The sequence below is a fragment of the Lottia gigantea genome (assembly GCF_000327385.1).
Source record: "Lottia gigantea unplaced genomic scaffold LOTGIsca_154, whole genome shotgun sequence".
Lineage (NCBI taxonomy): Eukaryota > Metazoa > Mollusca > Gastropoda > Lottiidae > Lottia > Lottia gigantea.
The window spans coordinates 5,248-27,919 of record NW_008707862.1 but is presented as its reverse complement, the minus strand read 5'-3'; the positions used below and the strand labels follow the sequence as shown (position 1 = coordinate 27,919).

At 34.7% G+C, this 22,672-nt stretch overlaps 2 protein-coding genes across 2 annotated transcripts; both read right to left on the bottom strand.

Moving 5' to 3' along the window:
* Positions 1–6,866: 6,866 nt before the first annotated feature.
* LOTGIDRAFT_225908 (hypothetical protein) lies at positions 6,867–16,999 on the bottom strand. Its single transcript, XM_009050737.1, has 11 exons — positions 16,977–16,999; positions 14,763–14,870; positions 13,751–13,877; positions 13,183–13,355; positions 12,658–12,797; positions 11,942–12,142; positions 11,484–11,558; positions 10,843–11,002; positions 10,483–10,545; positions 9,868–10,155; positions 6,867–8,090 (listed from the first exon to the last, which is right to left on the bottom strand). The coding sequence occupies exons 1-11, from the start codon at positions 16,987–16,989 to the stop codon at positions 7,897–7,899; spliced, it is 1,542 nt and encodes a 513-aa protein (XP_009048985.1). The 5' UTR covers positions 16,990–16,999; the 3' UTR covers positions 6,867–7,896.
* Positions 17,000–17,565: 566 nt separating this feature from the next.
* LOTGIDRAFT_205222 (hypothetical protein) lies at positions 17,566–19,389 on the bottom strand. Its single transcript, XM_009050736.1, has 2 exons — positions 19,139–19,389; positions 17,566–18,744 (listed from the first exon to the last, which is right to left on the bottom strand). Exons 1-2 carry the CDS (start codon positions 19,373–19,375, stop codon positions 17,785–17,787), a joined length of 1,197 nt encoding a protein of 398 aa, XP_009048984.1. The 5' UTR covers positions 19,376–19,389; the 3' UTR covers positions 17,566–17,784.
* Between the last annotated feature and the right edge of the window lie 3,283 nt (positions 19,390–22,672).

Genomic DNA, 22,672 nt, shown 5'->3' with positions numbered 1-22,672 from the left:
AAGGAAAAACCTATTCGAATGATCAATCGAACATATAAATAGCCAAATGACTAAATGACTATATATAATCTTACTTAACACATATTTCTCCAAATAGGAAGTGGTATTATTGTTAGTTGACGGGTGTTATCTGAAAACATGTTTTTTATTTACAAACTAACAATTGTGTACACACTTAAGTGCAACCTATATATCTTAAGTTAAATCATGAAATATTTCTGTTATTGCAACGCATGAATTATGAATAATACCAAAATATCATGAAATGTTTCTGTTATTTAACAACAAGTAGTCTGTATTATACCAGATAAATCATGAAACAATTCTGTTATTTAAACAACACGCAGTCTGTATTATACCAGATAAATCATGAAATACTTCTGTTATTGAAACAACAAGCGGTCTGTATTATACCAGATAAATCATGAATACTTCTGTTATTTAAACAACAAGCAGTCTGTATTATACTAGATAAATCATGAAATGATTCTGTTATTTAAACATCAATTGTAGTCTGTTTTATACTAGATAAATCATGAAATATTTCTGTTATTTAAACAACAAGTGTAGTCTGTTTTATACCAGATAAATCATGAAATATTTCTGTTATTTAAACAACAAGTGTAGTCTGTTTTATACTAGATAAATCATGAAATATTTCTGTTATTGAAGCAACAATTGCAGTCGGTATTATACCAGATAAATCATGAAATGTTTCTGTTATTGAAACAACAAGTGTAGTCTGTATTATACCAGACAAATCATGAAATATTTCTGTTATTTAAACAACACGTGTAGTCTGTATTATACTAGATAAATCATGAAATATTTCTGTTATTTAAACAACAAGTGTAGTCTGTATTATACTAGATAAATCATGAAATGTTTCTGTTAATTAACAACAAGTGTAGTCTGTATTATACCAGATAAATCATGAAATATTTCTGTTATTGAAACAAAAAGTGTAGTAGGTATTGTACCAGACAAATCCTGAAATGTTTCTGTTCTGTATTGACAAATCATGAAATATTTCTGTTATTGAGACAACAAGTGTAGTCTGAATTGTACCAGACAAATCATGAAATGTATCACCTTTTGGTCTGATATAATTTCTACGAATTGATCTTCAAGAGCCTTATGACACTTGTAACCTTCAAGATATGCTTATTACTTACTTGAAGATACAGACTGTAGTAAACACATCATCAGCACTACCAAAACCATCTTAATATCTTTGGTCCCAACCATTTTGTCGTCTTACTCCTTACTCCGTATTTAATTAAGTTCCTTGACGAAAGTGTCACAATATAATTTATTTTTACTATAGATTTCGTCTCATTTCAAGATTCGAACGGTTTCCTTAATGTGTATATCTATCTACCTGGTTACCATGGAAACGTTATAAAATCTATGAAGCACTGAAGGGTTTTAATCTATTAGAAACTGTTTCATTACTAATAATCGTTCTGGAATTGTCACGTGGGGTTTGGACAAGGAATCAACACACTAAATCTTGATAAATAAGCTATAAGAAGAAATTGAGAATGGAAATTCCTCCGGATCGCGATTCCGAAGTTTTTAATTCACCAATAAATCGCAAATGGTGGATGTTTTTTACAGTTCTTAAATGAGCAGCCAAAAGTAAAATCATTTAATATTTTGCTACAAGAAGTCACACGAAAACTTTAAACGTTCAAATTCATTTCATTTAAATAAGAACACTCCTTGAGCAATAGCGCATGTTAAATTGAAAAGTCGTTTATTCAAAGTATTTCCGACAGACGATCCTGTTATTAATGCAGTCCTGGTAACCGATTGAACAGCAATGTTTCAAGTAGAATAGTCACAGTCAATTCCACTCGATAATATTTCCTACTTATAAGAATAAAACATCAAGATATTTCGAATCAATGCTCAGCCTTGGGCGTTTACCGTTTCTTGCTTTCTTAATCCGATTTTTAATAAATCCGTTCCAGTAATCCAGATGTCATTTGTTATTTGTATCATTAAATTTTGAAAAGTGTATTTCGAAATTTTATTTATATCTAAATTTTTGGATTATCAATCTGCAGCTCACAAAATATTCGTTTTCGTAGTAACGTTTCTAAAACATCCACTAATCCCGAAATTAACGAAAGCCTCCATCAGCGATTTTGGCACATCCATCGACTGTAAACACCAAAACAATTGCAATATTTTTTTTAAAAATTATAAGTTCAGTCATTCCCAACTATTACACAGCTCTTTAATCCGTTGTCACACAAAAGTATTTGCGACTAGTCCGATTTCGTTCATTAATATTTAATAAAAAAAAAATGGTAATAATCCAAATTTTAAATAAATCCTTTATATAGTATCTAATGATTAGATATTATAATCACGAGAAATAGAGAAAATTGGAAGTCATGTATTGAAGGGATCGATATTAGTTGTGACAACCATTCACTCTGTCATATCAAACATGCAATGGGTAGATAGGTGTCAATACTTGGCGACATTTCTATTGGACTTCAGCGTACGTATGAATTGTGTGGTTTATCAAAGCGCTGGCGAATATAGTCCTTAGTAAAAGTATTGTATGTGGAAATTGTCCATTAAAGTGAATTTAGGGGCACTAGTGACTTAACTAAACGGTCAGTTCCGTTTACAGGAAAAATAATTGGTGTGGCGCTAGGCAGTGTATGCTTACCCTTTAGACACCTGATAGCACTTTTCATTATGAAATACTGACTTATGACTGATATACTTCCTCATGTTAACAGTTCATAATGTGGTTTGGATTTCGGGTTGTGGTTCGGATCGTCAGTCTTCACAAGCTATTACGAACTTCATCTTATTGTTTGTTCACTTTCTGTCCAGCGAGACCCAGATTCGCTGGCATTAACCAATGAAATTGCCGCATTTACATTCTTCCGAGATACAAAAATAGTGGCTATTGCAGTCAAGGTATAAGACGAAATTTGTATCAGCTTGACATTTTGCAGATGGTATTGGGTATATTACTCCGCATGTGTATTCCGAAACGAGTTCAATACAAGTATTATTTCACGGTATATAGGTAATATATATATATATATATATATATATAGGTAATTCTATTGATGATTAGAAACGATTTAGTTTGAAGTTAAAGAAAGGAATGCGAGTGAAAAACTGAATATTTTCTATAACAATAGTAATGTGTAGTAGGATTATACAGTGACTAGGGTCTGTCGTCAATAAACATTGCCCATGAATGAAAGTATGAATAATGACGTTAATAGCACTGATCATTACTACCCTATTTAAATACACATCTAAACACATTAGTAGGTGAATAAAAACTTAAGGTAAAGTAAGATTTACGCCTTTGATTGCATGAATTTGAAAAAGGTTAATCGTACCTCCTTGGATTACTATGGGAGTATACAGAGGCCAATTAAACATTTGATGTACTGATATGACCTACATTGGACTCACCATTTTCGGAGGTTGAGATGGGCCTTTAATACTCGTAAAAATACCCTAGTTCGTTTTGTTGATAAGGTTTATGATGGGAAATACGGTATACGGATAATTTTTGATTTTTCAGTTCTTAACCTTTCTACATTATGTCTTGAAAAAGGCGAGTCGTTAATGTAATTTTCAAACAGGGATATATGGATACACATGGCTAAGAAGGCTAAAATTTCGATGGTAAGCAGTGAACACGTTGTATTCCGTCTTGTCACGGTTCTCACGGTAAGCTAGGTGAACGATAGCCGTTTCGTTACGGTGCGTCCTGATGTGTTACTCTTTGTATGCCGGAGCAATACGGCACGTTGAGTTCTGCTACGTTTAGACATGTATAAACCATGAGGAACTTAGCACAACCTAACAAAACTTGGATACGGAGACCAAAATCCCACGGCGCAATACGTTTCGGGCAAATTGTACTGTGGCCGCATGTTTGTACGATTAGAAATTTCTTGGTGTCCATTAAATTGCAATGGCAGGGGAATATATAAACCTTGCTCGATGTGCTTTACAAATATTTTTTCCATTATATAACACGCTATAAAATATATCTCGGAATCTCAGATCGACTGAAATGATAACCATTGATTCAGTTCGAATGAGCCATCTAATGGCATTTAAGAATTTCTTTCCGTTCTAAAATAATTAAACGCTTTTATTGGTGATAAAATATGTATACTGAACAATAAATAAGTAAGAATTATTAGATATTGATTAATACAGAATAATAAATATATTTTATTGACTAAATGACTATAACAACTTTCAGCAACCTGTTTACCACCAGATGTTTCGCTTACTCGTTTACATTTTATATTAACCTTGAACACTAATATTTAAATTTCGGGGAAGGGAGGGTTTGATTCTCCCAAATGTACAGGCCTAGGGTGGAGCAGACACTTTATTTAGAAATTAGGATTAAGGGTCTTGATATTGGGTTTTCTTCTGATCTTATTCTGATCTGAAATTAGAAAAAATAACTCGCCCGATGGGCGAGAAGTATAGTATCTGTTATGTACTGATTGTTTTTAGTTTACTATGAACAATATTATCATTTAAGTTCTTATTTTTTGAATATGCAACTATCATTTTCTGCTTATAGACATGGGGGAATTTCTCTTGAAGGCTCTTATAGTGGGCATGAACTATCTTGCTTGCTCGATGGCTGGTTGTATTAAACGGGACAACAAAGGGTGCTATGCCTACATTATGATGAATATTTAGTCCTATATGTCTTGCTGTATTCAATGTCTCAATCCAATGGGCTTCCCTAGATTGACGGAATTTGGTAGTTTCATCTTCGGGCAAGTCAAATATTTAAAGATACGTTATGTCGTAGACAAACACATCTTCCTTTTTCGAACTGTGTCTAATACCTTGACTGCAAACTTACCTTTCTTGTATCACAGAAGTTTTTAAATTTAGCAGATTGATTGGCTCGTACGTTAGCGTAATCAGTCAATCAGAGCCCTCGACAAAATACGCGGCTCTGATTTGTTGTATTCGATGTTGTACAATCCAATCAATAATTAAGTGGGAGTTTGTTATATTCTTTTGATTTGGTGGAGTTCTATATTATATGGCACTGTAGGTGGCCTATTTTGTCAGATCCTCTCTCTGTGTTGATGTAATTGTTGCATATTATTATGCCTCATCGAGTCCAAACCACAGCCCATTCATTATACTTCCTCGAGACCGTGATAATACACGTGAGAAACACTACGTATTCATAGCTGAATATTGTCCAATCAAAATTGGCCCTGCTGTCTTGCTGGTAAAATTTCAGCCAATCAATACAAATCACTCGTTATGAAGGTTTGTTCTACCGATCTGATTGGTCAGATTTGAGCAGCACTAATCTCATTTCCACGCCAAAAAAATGAAAGTCGAAGGAAAGATTAGTTTAATACTGGTTAATAAGACCATGTCAAAACCCGTATTCGGGATACGATGATTACGCCTGTGAAGTTTTTTGAATATTTCCTTGAAGTTTTTGAAAACGTATAGCTTAACAATGTTGTTTGTAAAAACACAATGACAACATCGTTGGGTTGGAATGTACGCACACAAAAAATTACAAAATCTTAAAAAAGGAATGCAAAAGTTTATTCTAGTTCAATATTCTATAATTGTTCAATGTTTTCTATTTGTGTTTTGTTTTTTATTGGCTCACAGTACCATTAGAGCTAAACCACAAATCAAATTTTTGATTTTATTTTCTTACTGTCAGCGGTTACACTTTTTGTTCGGAATTCTGGTTTCACCAAAGCGAATTTTTTTAAAGATTTTATGTCCATTCTAAAAGTTAGTATCCCATTAACCGTTGCGATGCGCTTATTTGAAAGACATTGCAGTATTATTCATCTCGTAGAATTTCATAAGCTCTAGCTACTTGTAGAACAGTAGCTTCTTCAAACATTCGACCAACAATCTGCATACCAACAGGAAGACCATCAGAAAAACCAGTACTAATAGTCAGCGCTGGATGTCCTGACAGATTAGTTGCTTTCAGGTTTCCTGTAAAATTACTTGTACGACTTTGGTATTTCTCTGGAATATAATTGAAGATTATTCGTACACAATACAGTATTTAAGTTGTAAGCTGCCTCCTCCCCCTTTCTTCCCTTGTTAAAAGGCAAAGGTAATATACGACAATGTTAGTTATATAATACTTTGAAGATAAACCAAATTAGTACGATATAGCAGATATTTCTGATTAGTTAATTAAAGGTATGGGTGCTATAAATGATTCTGGAATTTCGGAATAGGTGCAAAGGAAACGTTCATTTAGAAAGAATGTGCAAGTGACATGCAGAAAGACTTCTTTACGTGCTCCAAATATTAAACATGGTGAATGGTGGATGGAATCGTAGTATAATGCACAGTTTTCTTTAAAGGCCATACTTCGCCATTTCGGGGGTTGATTAAGATCATGAATATGTAAATATTCTTCAAAAGTCCCAGGACTGCTTGAAAATCACATAATTCCTTCAAAAATACCTCAATCTAGTAATTTTACTTTTTATTTCTATACAAAATGTCCTTCTATATATGTCAGAGTTGCAAAAAAAAGACGAGTCGTCATTTTAGCGTTCAAACGTGGATAATTCTGGACACACCTGGATTCGAAGGCTCGAATTTCGACGGTGAGCTGTGGACACTATTACTGATTGGCTTAGCTAAAAAAACCATCCCATTTCTGACATTAAGGTACGATTGGTCAAAAAAATGTCCCTTTAACAAATCACCGAAAATAGAACTCTTTGCTTGCGATAGACACAACTTACTGTTAACCATTTGAATGGGTGATTGGTTGATCATAAAGAATCCGGAATTAAATTTTTCTAAACCAATAAATGAGAACAACCAATATGTGTCATTAATTTTATTCTATAGTAAAAACCATTAATACAGCTTTTTGATATTAAATACAATTTAAAGTTTTAGGACAAGATGTTATTAAATTACAATATTTAATACACAGTGGTAAAAAGCGCTTAAAAAGTTTAAAATAACCCATAAAATAAAAAATAATTGATTTTTTTACAATTAAAATATCTGATAAAGCTCAATCGCTTTTATATTTGAAATATTTACAGTCATTTAAATCTTTTTAGCTATCTTTCACTACTCTCCAATAATTTGATTTCATTTTTGATTTTCGATTTTAGATTAGAAATGACATTTGATGTTATATCTTTGATTCTCGGGCATAGAATTTTAAAATATTTATAGTCGGCAGAAGATAATTATGCATATCCTGTTCTGTTACCTCGGGTTCGAATTCTTCTCAAGCTAAGAAAACGTCTGATGCCAATGCTAGGGCTTCAGAGAGTCGGATTTCATCCCCCTTTACCATTAAAACATAGTGTAGGGTAATATATTATCGTAAAATACAAGTGCATAACCATATTTGATCGATTATATAGAGTTAAAATTATCAATATATATATATATATAAAAAATGATTCATTTATTCAAGACGAACTCTCAACGGTATAAAAATTTGAAAATGTGATGTTAATAACTTTAAAGGAATACTACGTCTTAGAATGAACATAAAATTTAAGAATTTTAAACTTGGCCAATAAGAGCATATATTCATCAGTAGATATACCTGGTGTAATAAATAGCATAATAGGATCCTTATATAATCCAAAATCTTAGTAATCATCCATAAATATGCAATTAACTACTGAAAAACGCTTAATATTAAGCTTTTTCCAATAATTACTTAGTTTTATGAATTTTCCCGATTTTACAGGGATTCTGTTGTACCTTTATAACACAAGGTAAGTTTGCTGATGAATATATACTTATATTGACCATTCTTATGAACTTAAATTTTATGTTCATTCTAAGACGTAGTATCACTTTAATAATATAAATTATATATTTTGATTATTCATCTTCTCTTATTTTTTCAAATGCGCGTGCAATTTGCAACACGGTGACCTCATTGAAATATTTTCCAATTATCATCATTCCTATAGGAGCAGTGTCCGAATTTCCAGTATCTATGGACAAAGCTGGATGACCAGTACAGTCAAAGGGTGCTGTGTTAGCTGACATAGAATCAGAGATCTCAATTAATTCTGAAACATCAACCAGAGAGTTAAGTTCTACAGATTTAGACATTGGCGTTAAAGGGGTTGCAAGGAAGTTTACTACATATTGTATATGTATCGCAGACATCAATTTGTACCATTACGATTTTCAGTCAGACGTCTGTGATTTCTGCAATTCCACAAAAAATAATTGTTTGATGACGTCATTAATAGCAAATTTTGCTTTATTACATAAGACCCTTCACGATTAGTGACGTATTAGATCTTAGTTATAGTGGAATTGCAGGAACCACAGATGTCTGATTGAAAATTAAAATGGTGCATAATGATGTTAACAGTGTCCTCGATAACACATAAAATATTTAGAATACCTCTTCACAATCCATTTAACTAAAAAAATCTTTAAATACTATGAATGTAAGATTGATCGTGTGGAATACTTATTAGGGGCTTCCAGCCTTTTCAAATGCACGTGCAACTTGTAATACTGTGACCTCATTAAAGTGTTTGCCTACGATCATCATTCCTACGGGGTTCCCTTGAACATAACCTGCATTGATAGATAAGGCAGGGTGGCCTGTCGAATCAGTAGGTGATGTGTTGGCAATCATGGAGAACGCCGTATCAAAAAATTCTGAAAAAGGTGAGAAAGGCTGGGTTAGAGGTTAGGCATGTTCCATTTGTTAAAGACGTACGATGTTTATCATATGTAAGATGTGACAAACATCGTACAACGTTGATAAACGAACATGGGGGTTAGGATAAAAAATGCATTGTTAAAAGGGCATTCCGCTTTTTTCGTTATATTTAGTTGAAATCTTTAGAAAGAGTAGGAAACATATTATTCTCTACAGTTTATTTTACTCAAATCCTTACGGTAGTTGCGAAAAGCACAACGAACTTAGGGTGAAGTAACATTTTACGTAAAATTTTGGCGTTAAAATATTAACGGCTGGATAATTTTTAGTTAAAACTGTTAGATACGTTATAGGATACATTTCTACAGATTTTGTTTTATAGTTTAACAAATTTGAGCAAAACATTTTTCGACCTACAAAAACAGCGAAATGTCCCTTTAAAGGGTGATATAAAAAAGGTTCAGTCTCCTTGGCACGCCTGTAGTCAGACTGTTCTGCTGATAGTGTAAATATTCAGAAGATTGTACTAAGTTAAACTGATTACCATAAGTTATAATTGTTATATATACATAATAAACCATATAATAGAATAATATTAAAGCCTCTGACCCCCTAAAAAACATTGAAATCCCCCAGAAAGCATAGACGTTATATTAGGATGGGATATCGGAACCGTGACAATCGACATTATATTTCTGGCCCTAAATTCCCATTTGATATCCCATTCGAAAGCCAGATTTGTCAGGCTACAAAAAGCAAGTATATTTACCTATGGCAAGGTCAAGGTATAATATAGTACTAAAAGCTTTTGTTTTTGTAAGATAATTGCTGACTGAAGGTTGCAGAAATGCTTTAATTTGTAACGCTCAATCTGACTGACTTGCTTAATCAATGACCAGTTCTATACCTAACCCGGGTTGATTAATCTAAGTTCTGTGAACTATTTGTTTCGAAAAGGTTTTATCGGTTGTGAAAAGACCGACAATACAATTGCCACATGCAGAATCTGAATTGATGCAAAAGAAACCAAAAAAGCGATAAAAATCATAGATTGGCCATATAGATTTAGCAAAATTGACATTTCGTAAAATGATAATCAACCATGCCTTACTTCCCTTTGTAAATTGAAAATATAATCTGGGTAAGATATAGATTTAAACACATACCTGCTGTACTGCAATCAGCTTTTGGTAGTTTTCTTGCCTTATATGGCAGTGTTGGCATGATGAGGACATCAAATTCTTCCAGGGCCTTGTTATATTCATCAGTTAACCATCTTGTTAAATTCTGACTTTTAGCATAAAACTTGTTGCTATAGTTTCTGTTCATGTATTCTCCAATCAAGGTGGTAAGTTTACATGCTGTGGACATATCAAATGGTCGTGCTTTACGGCTACGATAAAAAGATTCCTGTAGGGATGTTATATAATGTCCTTTCCAATGGTAGCCGTTTCCTACAATTGAAAAATTGAATTTATTACATCAAGGTATAACGAAAGCTGCAAGGAATTAAACAGATCAATGGCGGCGCCAGAATGGAAGTACGAAAAGGGGACTTTATGGCGGGGGGGATTCGCTCAACTGTCTAGACAGAGTTTCAAAATGCTGAGTTTGATAGAATATTTAGGAAAAATAGAGTCGATTTAGTACAATTTGAAACATATTTTTGAAATAAATTTTTTTTCATGAAATAAAGCGATTCAAGCTTTCAGATTCCAACATAATCATGCGCAGAGATCTGTCCATGTAGAATATCCGTCTATAAATAATAGAACTCTTACCATTGCCGGCAATCATGTTGTTATAAGCACCCTGTAGACATGTTCCACTCCAGATTGCGTTACCTAAAATAAAACAAATGGACACTCCATCTTTAGAGGTGTGGAGGTATAGTTTTGTAAATTATTAAAATTCTAAAATTTCCTAAAAAGCAATTGAAGAAATCCCCTATTCACAAGCTATACCAATGAAACGAGATGAGAAAAAACATTAAATAGTGCAAGTAAATACCTCATCTTAAGAGTTACACTTATAAAACGGAGCTAACTTGGGCACCTTTGAAAGAATTGACGTTGGGCGTTGGCGAAAGACTACGTTCTGATTCAGACAGGGTTTTGAAATATTAAAGAAGGATTTCCTACCATCTAAATGAGCTGGTACAGAAGTATCACTGACAATGGCTCCAGCTTTCTCAAGACTCTTGGCTGCAGCTCGGACCATCTCCTTCACGTCTTCTTCAGTACATACAGAAAACCCTTCCTTAACCAACCCAATCTTCTTGCCTTTGATACCAGCATCAATCTAAAACATAATCGCAGTCGATTCAGAAGGAGAAAACATCTGAAAATAGTTCTAAAACTTCCTCTTCTGTGTTTTTTTGGTCACCGGTCACTGTCTTCACTCATTGTAGAGTGTTTGAAGAACTATGTCCATAACAGTGGCGACTGCAAAACTTTCGATTGGAGTGTGAGGGGGCACAGCCAAAGTGTTTTCGATTTTAAAATAAAAAGGGCTTAAATTCAGTATTTTATGCAATTTGAAAGAATATTCTTTCAATATCCTTAAATTTTTACAATGAAAATTGTATTCTTTGGTCTTTTTAAACCAATCTCCCCCGCCTCCCCTGGGGCAGCGACTGATCAATGAGACGTAAAAATTCAATTTTGAAATTCACTATCTGGCTTAGGAGAAAGAATGGAAGCTGTGAATAGAATGGTATTGGGGACTTCTGATGGTGTTCTGATGTAAAGTTATCCCAATATAAAATCTATAGTCCACTTACCAGAGAAGAATATGGTTCCACCTTTATATCACGTGGTTGTCTTGGATCACGTCCGTCATCGTAACCTGCCATAACCTAAAATCAACAACAAGTTGAATATGGAATGGATCTGAAAACTACTTAGCGCAAATGATTCTCAGTATAGTCAATTATGTAGATAATAATGTAACTTCATCAGCCATAAACGCTAAAGTCTGGACTCTAGCAAAACCTTTACGTTCGGCCGTGAGGCATGGAAGTCCGATTCTTGTTCTGAAAAGTACAACGAATAGCTTAAATTAAGATTCACCAGCTGGTGAATCTTATATATCAATAACACATTTCATGTAAGAACCATGCGTTGTTTCGTTTGGGAAGGTGGCACTACCAGTAATGACATCAAAATGATCTGAATCTCTAAATGAAAAAATCTTATAATATGATATTATGAGGCTAATCATCATTACTTATATACCGACCTCTAAAAGTAAGGCACAATCGTGGACAGTTCTGGCCATCGGCCCTAAATGATCCACAGTAATTTCTATAGGCATAGCTCCAGTGTAAGGTACTAGTCCGTAAGTTGGTTTTAGTCCCACGATTCCAGCCCAGCACGCAGGAATTCTGATGGAACCACCTTGATCTCCACCTACTGCAAGATCAATAACTTTACCAGCTACCTGAAATATAATACAGAGGTGTTGTTTCAGAAATGACTTAAGATCAAAAGCGAATTAAAATTTTAGAGCTGTGATAATTAGACTGAAACGTCTTGAACATCCGTTGTGCTTTTCTTTGAAATTTTGTACTACATGCTAAAGTAACAGATGCGCCATTTAGGATGATTGATTTGAGTCTTGAATATTTATAAATAGAAGTAGAAGCACTAGAACTACACAAAAATCGCATAATTCCTTCAGAAATATTTCAAACTGGGAGATATATTTCGTTACATGTCTTTTCTATATCCGGCAGTCTGAAATGACGAATTGTCTTTTTAACTTTCAAACGCGGATGATTTTGGACACACATGGATTTGAAAGCTCAAATTTCGATAGTGAGCCGTGAACGTTATAACTGATTGGCTTAGCTAAACAAATCCCGTTTCTAAGACTAAGGTACGATTGGTATAAATAAAAAAGCGCATGTGTCCCTTTAATTAGATTGGAAGTAACTACCATACAAAAGTACTTACTAAAGCAGCACTGCCAGAGCTTGAACCACCAACACTTCTTGTTTCATCATAAGGATTCCTGACTGGACCGGAAGAACAAGTTGAGCTGCATCCACTAAAACACAAATCTTCACAAGCTGCTTTACCCACAATACGTCCTCCTGTGATTCAAAGCAAATACATTAAAATTTGTTTGCAAAAATTGCAAGGTAAATGGCATGATAAAGATTCGTATTTCAGTCTCTGTCCAAAAGCAAGATGGCGTTCGATTTGAGAGTTCTGAACAAGTACTGTCTATACTGTCCCATTCGAACGGTATGAAAGCTGATTATATGTCATATTCAAAATTACCCTGTCTACACTTACTCTTGTTTGGGCACACGTGGAACGCGTTCTTTTTTCTGTTCCAAATTGTTTTATTGAACGATCTGTTGATTCCATGAGTCCTGAACGTACAGGACTCACCAATCGAGCGGCCTCTAATACTATTATGAGCAAAATCACTGTCCAAATTCTAATCAATATTATTTATAGAGCATTACAAACCTGCATCGAGAATTCTTGTTACCAATGTTGCATCAAACTCAGGGGTGTACGATTCTAATAGCTTGGACCCATTCATCATGGGTACACCTGCTACCCCGATATTATCTTTGATACCCACTGTTTTTCCTGCTAATTTACCTTCTTTGGCCCCTTGTATGTCACACTTCCATGCCCTGTAAAATGACAGTTTATTTAAAATATAAATGACGTGTCCAGTATTTTGTGGTAGCAAAATAGGGAGATATCACCCCAATGCCAGTAAGTCAATTGCTTGCGGGGATGATAGCACATATGGATTTTTAACCCGGTTCCCCATGTTGGTGATACAGATCTGAAGGAAAGCATGGACTTTTTTTTGTTTTTTGATCTGATCTCTTTAGATAACTTTGGGTAGATTTGATTGAGACCCTAAAGCCGTGGTTCCTATCCAAGCGCTAGTACATTTTTTACAATACCAGCATTTACCCTTTTACCCCTTTTAAGGTGGTTAAAGAGTGCCAAGAACTACTAAACATGGAAAAGAATGTCAAAGGATTTGGAAGAGCAGGCTCTGAAACAATTCGATTACCAGGCATTGTAAGGGTTATCTTCTCTTGCAGGTCTGTAACCCGGAGTTCGTGGATATTTTACAGGAAGTGCTGGTTCTGGTAGTTGAGATATTCTCTGGAGTGCTTTGGCTGTACCTTTAAAGTGCCCTAGAATCAGAACGAGTGTAGTTATCGTGCGGTAGAGCTTAATGTTATTGGTAACTTTTCGTTTTACTTTAAAGTGTATTATTATCTTATGTACCAAAGGGTCATTATAAATCTGTTTGACTCGATGAGTAATAAGGTAATTTTCATACATCTATGATATTGCTTAAAAGGGCAGATTCGTCAACTTTGGTGATTGATTCCGGTCTTGAATTTTTGTATATCCTCTTCAGAAGTGCTAGAAATGTATGAAAATCGCATAATTTCCTCAAAAATACCCCCAAACTAGGAATTTTACTTTCTATTTCTATACATGGTAGAGTCTCAAGAAAAAAGGGTCGTTATTTTAACTTTCTAACGCAGATATATCTGGACGGTGAGCTATGAACACTATTACTGATTAGCTTTGCGAAATTTTTCCGTTTCTGAAACTAAGTTACGATTGGTCAAACGGATGACGAACTTATACCTTTAAAATTCAAGATTTTTAAACAATTCTATTCAAATGCTATTCATCGGCATGTGTTGGCTCCTGTCATTCTTGACTCGTCTATACTGGATTATCTATTATCAGCCGAAATACATTTATCATGTCTTTCTTAATAGGACACATATTAGTGTAATAAGAACGAAAATAATACAAAATTGATATAATTATAAGCTGACGGACTCTCCACGACAGATGTCGATTTGACAAGTACAATCTTATAGCGACATTGGGTAGTACAGCTACAAATAAAATCCAGACAAAATTCCCCTTATTTCCCCTTTCCTATTATTATAAAGTGTAGTTATCTGCATTAGGTTAATAGAATAAGAAAGAAAAGTAGGATGCAAAACAGCATTTTATGTTATCTAATTTACAAACAATAGTCCGAGAGTGCAAACCTGTAATGGCCTCTAATTCTTCTGTTGTACATTTTAGGTTCAATTCGTCTGACAGTTTTGTAAGTTCATCTTGTGTAGGTAAACATACAGCCGGGGATTCGTACAGATCTGAAAAAGAAAGAAATGGGTGAAGTATATTAAAGGGAGGTTTTCTAAAATTTATATGTGTATTGGGGACACTGATAGCATCAATTTGCACCATTCCAATTTTCAATCAGACCTCTGAGGTTTCTGCAATTGCACTAAATTTTCGATTTGATTGTATGCTAGCGAATATAGCCAATCATAGCCATAGATAGAAAGACTAAACGATGTAATCGGGGGCTCTGATTGCCTGTATTCGCTTGCGAAACAACCAAACAAACTGATACATTTACAAACTTCAGTGATACAAGAAAGATTGCTATTGAAGTCAGGGTATTAAACGCAGCTCGTAATACCTTGACATTGTGAAGATGGTTTTTGATAAGGTTAGAAATGATTAACCATAATTCATAACCCAGCCACAACCTTGTACAGGTCTACATGACATATATATATGATATGAGAATTAAAATCCCATCCTACTTCAATTTCACTGCATTACCTGTTGTTAAAGAGATTGAAAATACGTTTTTCTAAATTGTTCATGTGTATCAGGGACAACATAGGATCACTTTGCAACATTCCAATTTGTAATCAAACGTCTGTGGTTCCTGCAATTCCACTAAAACTAAGTGATTGATGACGTCATTAATCGAGAAGACCTAATGTGATTGAAAAAAAGCATATTTCGGGCTTAGTGACGTAATCAAACACATAGTTTTAGTGAAATTGCAGTAACCACACGTCGGATTCATATTATAAAAAATTTAGAAAAAAACCCTTTACAATCCCTTTAAATATTACGATTATATTCAGGTTATGATTACTATACATGGAGGTGCATATCTTCTTACATGTTTAAGGTCTATCTTATAAAGTTATTTATTTGTTTTACTGTTTGAAATGCATATCATCTTATCATCATATCTTAATTTTGTTAACTCACAGGGATATAATTTTTATAAGTTAATCAATATTCGACTGGTTTAAATTGATATTTCTCAATAATATTCTAAAGCTTTCAATTTCTACCAGCCCCAATAAAAAGGCCTTTTTCAAGTAGCCATTGGCCAGTGATAGTAACATTGGCCTGTAATTTTACAAGAAAGAAATCGATATCATACAATAGAAACGAAAGAAATGATCATTCAACTCAGTATGTGTTTTAAATACGTTTTGGTATTGCATAATATACGCATAAAGAAGCTACAGATTTCGCTGATATTTTTAGTTGACCTAATTGAAGGTAATTTTAAAGGGACGGGCTGATTTGTGTCTTTAATGATATATAGTCTTCAGAAGTACTAATAATCGTATACACGTAATTTCATTCAAAAGTACCTCAAACTAGGAATTTCACTTTCTACTTATATATATATATATATTATCTTCTACATAATGCCGAGTCTCTAGAAAAGACAAGTCGTCTTTTAAACTTTCAAACCCGGATAACTCTGGACGCACATCGCATTTAAAAAAAGCGGTAGGTGTCATTTGTTTGTCATACTACATGATATGATCAATTTTATTACTATTCATTTGTCTTACAATATGTTCTATATATATCTATAAATCTATATTTTGTTATCTGAAGATTTTCCATTTGACCATAAATCATTTATCCCAGGTCAAAGTTCGTTCAGTCGTATCAAACAAATATGCATATATACCCTATAAAGATCACCTACTCCACTCCCTTGACCACAACAAAAGCACACCAATACATCATAATTATACTGCAATTTACCCGAGAGTGCATATATATAATTTCGCAAATGCCTCGGTTTGGTTTAATGAATCGAAAATGCACGTTCTTAGGAACCGAAGCATTATTTTACTCCGGCATATAAGGGATTGAAATTGTCTAAATTCAAATTAATATTGACGATGTGAATATCACAATCGACTTTACAAAACATACTTTTTGAAGTCCTAGCGACCTTGACCTGCCATAAAGATAACCAACTGTTTTTAACACAAGCGATTGTGCACAGATACACATGCAAGTGATAAACGACAACAGTATATAACGTTTGCATTATGGTGCTTGATGAAAATGGACTTTTTCAAGACGTACCGTAGAGGATATAGACATTTATATTACAGAGCTAAATCATAAACAATACCTACCGTTTGTCGCCATGTTGTATATACTGTCAGCTGTAATTTCTATACTGAATATTTTCACTGGTATTTATATATATAGGCTTACAGTGAACTCTGTGCTCGTGTAGCTTATTTATATCAGGTCAGGTTAATTAGATCTTATTGATCGAGTCTAGAGTACATTATGAGTTACAATTGTTCGAGACTGAAACTCGCTACTATATCGATCGTGTCCCAATATCATTTGAATATGCCATTTCTTTTGGCAATGGAAACGTTATCGTGCTTATTTTCGGTATATTAATGGACAAACATAAACGAGCAAGAACCTGTTTTGAAAAGGGCAGTTGTTTTCCCCCCAGCTCCCCGAATTCTTAATTTCGACGGTGAGCTGTGAACATTATAATACATTCCCGTTACGAGACTAAGGTAAGGGTAAACGGATGGCGATGACTAATCCCTCGAAGAAATGGATTGCCATCCTGAAAAAATTCTGACAACCGACCAATTCCATTAATGCAAGTAAACACAATACATAATTGTCCCTCCGGATTATGTAAGCCTGGCTACAGGCCTGGTAATTCTCGATAAGACTGAATTAAAACACCACTACTGAAATCATTGTTTACTCATCGTAAAATTTGGTATAAATTCTTTCAAGGATAAAATTGCATTTTCAGTTTTCAAACATACATAAGAACAGACTTCTCTATTCGGTCATATTATGTGAATTCATTTTCCACTTTGTGTGCGCTGCAATGCAGACTGTTCTTGGGTATGTTTGGAAATGTGTAACGATGTGCATTTATATCGTTGAATGACTATGTACAAATTATGTGTACATATTTGGAATTTTATTTTCAAAGACAGTTAAGGGATCAGCATAAAAATTGTTGACGAATTTGGCTTCAGCCGAATAACCTTTATAGGGCAGAAATAGCTCACAATGACCGTTACCAAAACAATGATTAGCCCAAGTGAATACGTAAGCGATACGTTTAGTCGTTGCTTCCTGTTTCAAGACATCCAATATATACTCTTTCCAGAAGTCGGTATGCTTCTCAAGGCCATTATTCATATATCCGGTCTCCGTTATGGCTGTAATCTTATCCTTCTTCTCACCGAGTTGGACCAGGGTTTTAACTGATTGTTGAAATGTGGATTTCTTATCATAATCACTAGCATAGTACCAGTCCATACCCAAAACATCTACATATCGACTTCCTGGATACGTTTTAAGATAATCTGCTTCGTCCTTGAACTTGTCCGGACTGAAAGCGTACAAGAAGTTGTGGACTCCTTTCTTGTCTCGGAGGTATTCAACTGTGTAAATATACAAGTTTTTGAGGTCCTGTTCGGTGTTCTTTGCCTTGTTATTTAGTCCCCACCAGAACCAACCGCCGTTCAATTCATGAAGGAATCTAAAAATAACCGGAATAAGATTACCATTGGAATCTTTAAACGAGTTGGTCCAGTTGGCTACTCTGTCTAACAACTGGTTAAACTTGTAATGGTGATCACCACCAGGGAGGATCCGTTGGACAGATCTTAGAGTATCACCTTTATCGTTGTTAATCCACGGGCTACCACCAGTTACAGGATTACTGAAATGCATCGACATTGTGATTATCTCCCCTCTTTCATAAGCAAGTCTGCCCAGCCAAGATGACGTTATAGTATGTTTCGGGTCGTCTGCGTTGGAAAAGTCCATACCTAGCAAAGCGGGGTAAGAACCAGTCATTCTCTTCACGTCACTTAAATCATCGAGTGACTTCGTCTTAGCTTGATAGTCCTAAAGTGACAAAATAAAGAAATTATGTACATGTCGGGAACCTTAGACAGGATTGAAACAATGGAGCACTTCCTTAACGAAGCCTAGTTGGGTAAGTCTTCCTTAGCAACTGACATAATGGCAGCTTGCCCAAAGCAATTTAAAAGCATGATGGAAATTAATTTACATCTATACGATTTATGAACTGGAAGAAGTACTGCGAAACCAAAATAAAGTATCAGTAAGCACAATTGCAATTTCCTCACAAAACAAATATTGCACGTTTTGTATTACATTCTGTGTTTGTTAAAGGGCTGAATTGTAAACAGACGCTTTTTATGTGTTAAATAATAGAGGTAAGAGTGCTATAAGATTGAGCTAGATCTTTGAACGCGGTGATGATTGGTGGACTTACCCCATAAATCCATCCTTGGATACCTCCGTCATGAGTCAGAGTATCTATCAGGTACGGAGAGTGACCACCTTCAGCTCCAAGCCATGTATGCTCTTGTTGTCCAAACAAAATTTTACTTTCATCCCTGCTCAATGCTTTCAGTCTTTTATAAAGATTTTGAGTTTCCTGGGTAGCCTTCGGATCGACGATTCCCAACACCACATGAAGACACAGCGATAGAATGAGAACTCCCAGCATGGTGAAGCCTTGACCAGCTGCGAGTAAATCATTTAGATTGACAAATATAACCTAATAGAACAACTGATAAGATTTTAAAGATATGTTATTCTTAAGTAGCTCAGGCCTACCTTTACCTTGATAAAGACCATTTTATGATTAAAAGAAAAACCTGCCGTCTGAAAGTTTTTGAAACTTTACTTTACCCAGACCAGTATTATCACGTTAATGATATGGTTTTTTTTTTTTAACTATTTGGTATTCGTTCTTATTCCCTTGTGGGTATGCATATTTAATTCAGTTAGGTAGTCAGGTTGGTTACTTGGCCATAGAGAAACCCACTGTAATCCTAAAGGAAGGAAATATGGAGCAACGGCTAATTAAGGGTGGGAATCTACACAACTACGCAGGTTTTCAATGTACTTGCCAACAAAGGTAGCCTACAATTTCCTGATTTCCTTACGTTTTTTTGCCTTTACTTCCTGTGAAATATGATATATCTACATTGTTTTGTTTCGCGATATTTTTATACTATCGTCCTTTAAAATAATAATGAAGAAATACGGCTGATAAAACGACAAACGTCGAGGAAACGAGGTAGGCTTTTCAAAAAGGTTCTTTGGATTAAAAGCAACTGATAAGTTAAGTTATAGTAGATAGTTCGTTGAGAACTGCCATACAGAAAGAGCTCGTTGCTGTTAAAACACAGGCAATGTAAAAAGAATCAAATAATTCGGCCTAATGTGTACTACAGACCACAACAAATTGAAATTGTCTCCCTTTGACCACGAGTAAACTTTCTTTTTATTTGAATATTCTGTTGTAGTCTAGAATTGAAGCACTGATAGATAACATGTCAGTAATCTCATGATCACTTAGAGGGACAAATTCGCCATTTTCAGAGGTTGATTTGGGTCTGAAATATATGTAAATAGTCTTCAGTAGTATTAAAAATTTGCGAAAATCGCATTATTCCTTCAGATATACCTCAAATTTCACTGTATATTTGAATATATCTCTTGTCTATATAAGGCAGAGTCTCGTGAAAAGACGAGTCGTCATTTTAACTTTCATATGCGGATAATTATGGACGCACGTAGATTTGTAGACTCAAATCTTGACGTTGAGCTGTGAACATTTTTACTAATAGCTTAGCTAAAAGTTACCATTTCTTAGACTAAGGTACGATTGGTCAAACGGATGACGCATCTGGACCCCGTTTCTCAAATATTCCTACGACTAAACTTGCACGTTAAGCGAAGAAGAACGTTATTTCTGACGTTATCGAATCGTTAATTTATAACGTTTACTGTGTATGCTAATCTAAGATATTTTGAGAAACGGGGCTCTGTTCCATTTTTTTTTTGGACCAATCATACTTTAGTCTCAAAAAACGGGATTTTTTTAGCTGAGCTAATCAGTAATAGTGTTCACCATATGTGTCTTCTAAGATTATTTACATATATTCAAGACTAAAATCAACCCCCAAAATGGCGCATCTGTCCCTTTAAGATGATAGTTGAACAAGCCATAGCCCGTATTGAACTGCACGTGCTTGTTATTTTAGTCGTCATGTGACATGATATTTCATTGACAAGATGGCAAGTCAGAAAGTCGTTTGTGTTGTCTTTGCTTGGATTATTTTACTTAGTGTTTACATTATGTGCCAGATTAAATGGATTTTATACTATAACTGGGCCTATTATTTATGATAATCTCCAATTGGAACCACTGAATATACATGGAGTAATGTATTGTCGAATTGTATGATTGTAAGTTCGTCTATGCTTTATTCAATTCTGTTCGCTTATATCGATGATACCACTTCTCATTATGAAATACTCACTCACTTATTGATATACTTCCTCATGTTAAAAATTCATTGGCTGCTACCAATATTTTGTCAATATGTTGTTACGGATTTCGGGTTTTGTTTTTCGGTTCGGATCGTTAGTACTTGGTTTATTTATCCAGAAATCGCCCCTTTCTCGTTTGACCTCTACACTCTCTCATTTCATAAATATTCAAAATAAAATTTTAACTTTATGTCATTTGTCTTAGAATGTCTTCGGGTCTATAGAAATATAACGTTCAGTGATTTTACATACATACTTCCCTCCCAGAAATTCACTTGAAAATTACATACTTTTCGGACTGAAAATTCCCCTCTGTTAAATCTTGTTTACAAATAATAACTCTTCCATTGGTTGACATTTTCACCAACTCAAAGACAATCTAAGACTCTCAGTAGTATTTTGTAGTTGATATTTCAATTCATCCGAAAGTGTTTGGCAAAATTCATTTCAGAACATTGTAGTCAGAGAGTACATGTAAATTATTCCCATTTCGTACCTTTCAATTTCGTACCTTTTCCCATCTCACCGCTTTACATTTCTCCTCTTCTCGTTTTTCCCCTTTCCCATTTCGTCCCTGTAAAGTAAATGAACCTTATATTTCTATGGACCGGAAGACATGCTATGGCGCTCTAAGTAGTTAGAGAGTAATGCTAGGTTGGGTTCTCCCAGGTTGTCAGAAGAGCTGACATTGCATAGATACTAATCTCTGAATTGAATTTTGGCAATCATTTTCATATGAATTGAAATATCAACCCTTAGAGTTATCCCTTTGGCAGACATGGAAAAGACGCCTTGTTGTTCGGATAGAAGAATAAACCAAGGCCACGTGTGCTACAGGTTGTTCACGTTAAAGATCCCCCGACAGTTGGAAATCGAAAAAGAGCAGCCTAATGCCGCTGTCCTAGCAAAATTTCCCTCATTGCACCCTACATGAAGGACGTAAAACTCCATTTCATTTCATTACATTATTGGTCAGTTACAGACAACAATAGTGTTAAATTATCTCCCTTTGACCACATGCCGTTTTGTCAAACAAAATTATTAATGCACATCTGTTGATAACAGGAATAGTATGGTTCAATGTAGAATTTGAAGTGAAATGAATTGGTTTACGTCTTACTTATTTGTGCCTGATTGTGCTAATGTCTGGGGCCTACTAGACTCTCATAGCAGCCAATGGATTCAGGTGGCCTGGGGGGCCTTAATATTCTCTTCACAGGAGTGAGGGGAGGGTCATGGTTTTGGACGATTTTCTGTAGCAATTTTAATATCAACCTACAGTTAAGTCAGTCTGCCCCCTATTTGTACCCCAGTCTTGGTCAAACTTGTTTAGACAGACACAATTGACAAACAGAATTTTCATTAACAACCTAAGCCGAAAATGTATAAAAGATTATTTCTAGACTACAGACCACATTAAAAATTAAATTATCTCCCTTTGACCACATGCCGTTTCAATTGG

Coding starts and splice junctions, on each gene's coding strand:
- LOTGIDRAFT_225908 (XM_009050737.1), bottom strand. Junction 13,878..14,762: donor AGAATTAGAGGCCATTACAG/GTTTGCACTCTC, acceptor TTCTGATTCTAG/GGCACTTTAAAGGTACAGCC. Junction 10,546..10,842: donor TGTACCAGCTCATTTAGATG/GTAGGAAATCCT, acceptor GTTTTATTTTAG/GTAACGCAATCTGGAGTGGA.
- LOTGIDRAFT_205222 (XM_009050736.1), bottom strand. CDS start 19,375: ATGCTGGGAGTTCTCATTCTATCGCTGTGTCTTCATGTGGTGTTGGGA. Junction 18,745..19,138: donor TCCAAGGATGGATTTATGGG/GTAAGTCCACCA, acceptor TTGTCACTTTAG/GACTATCAAGCTAAGACGAA.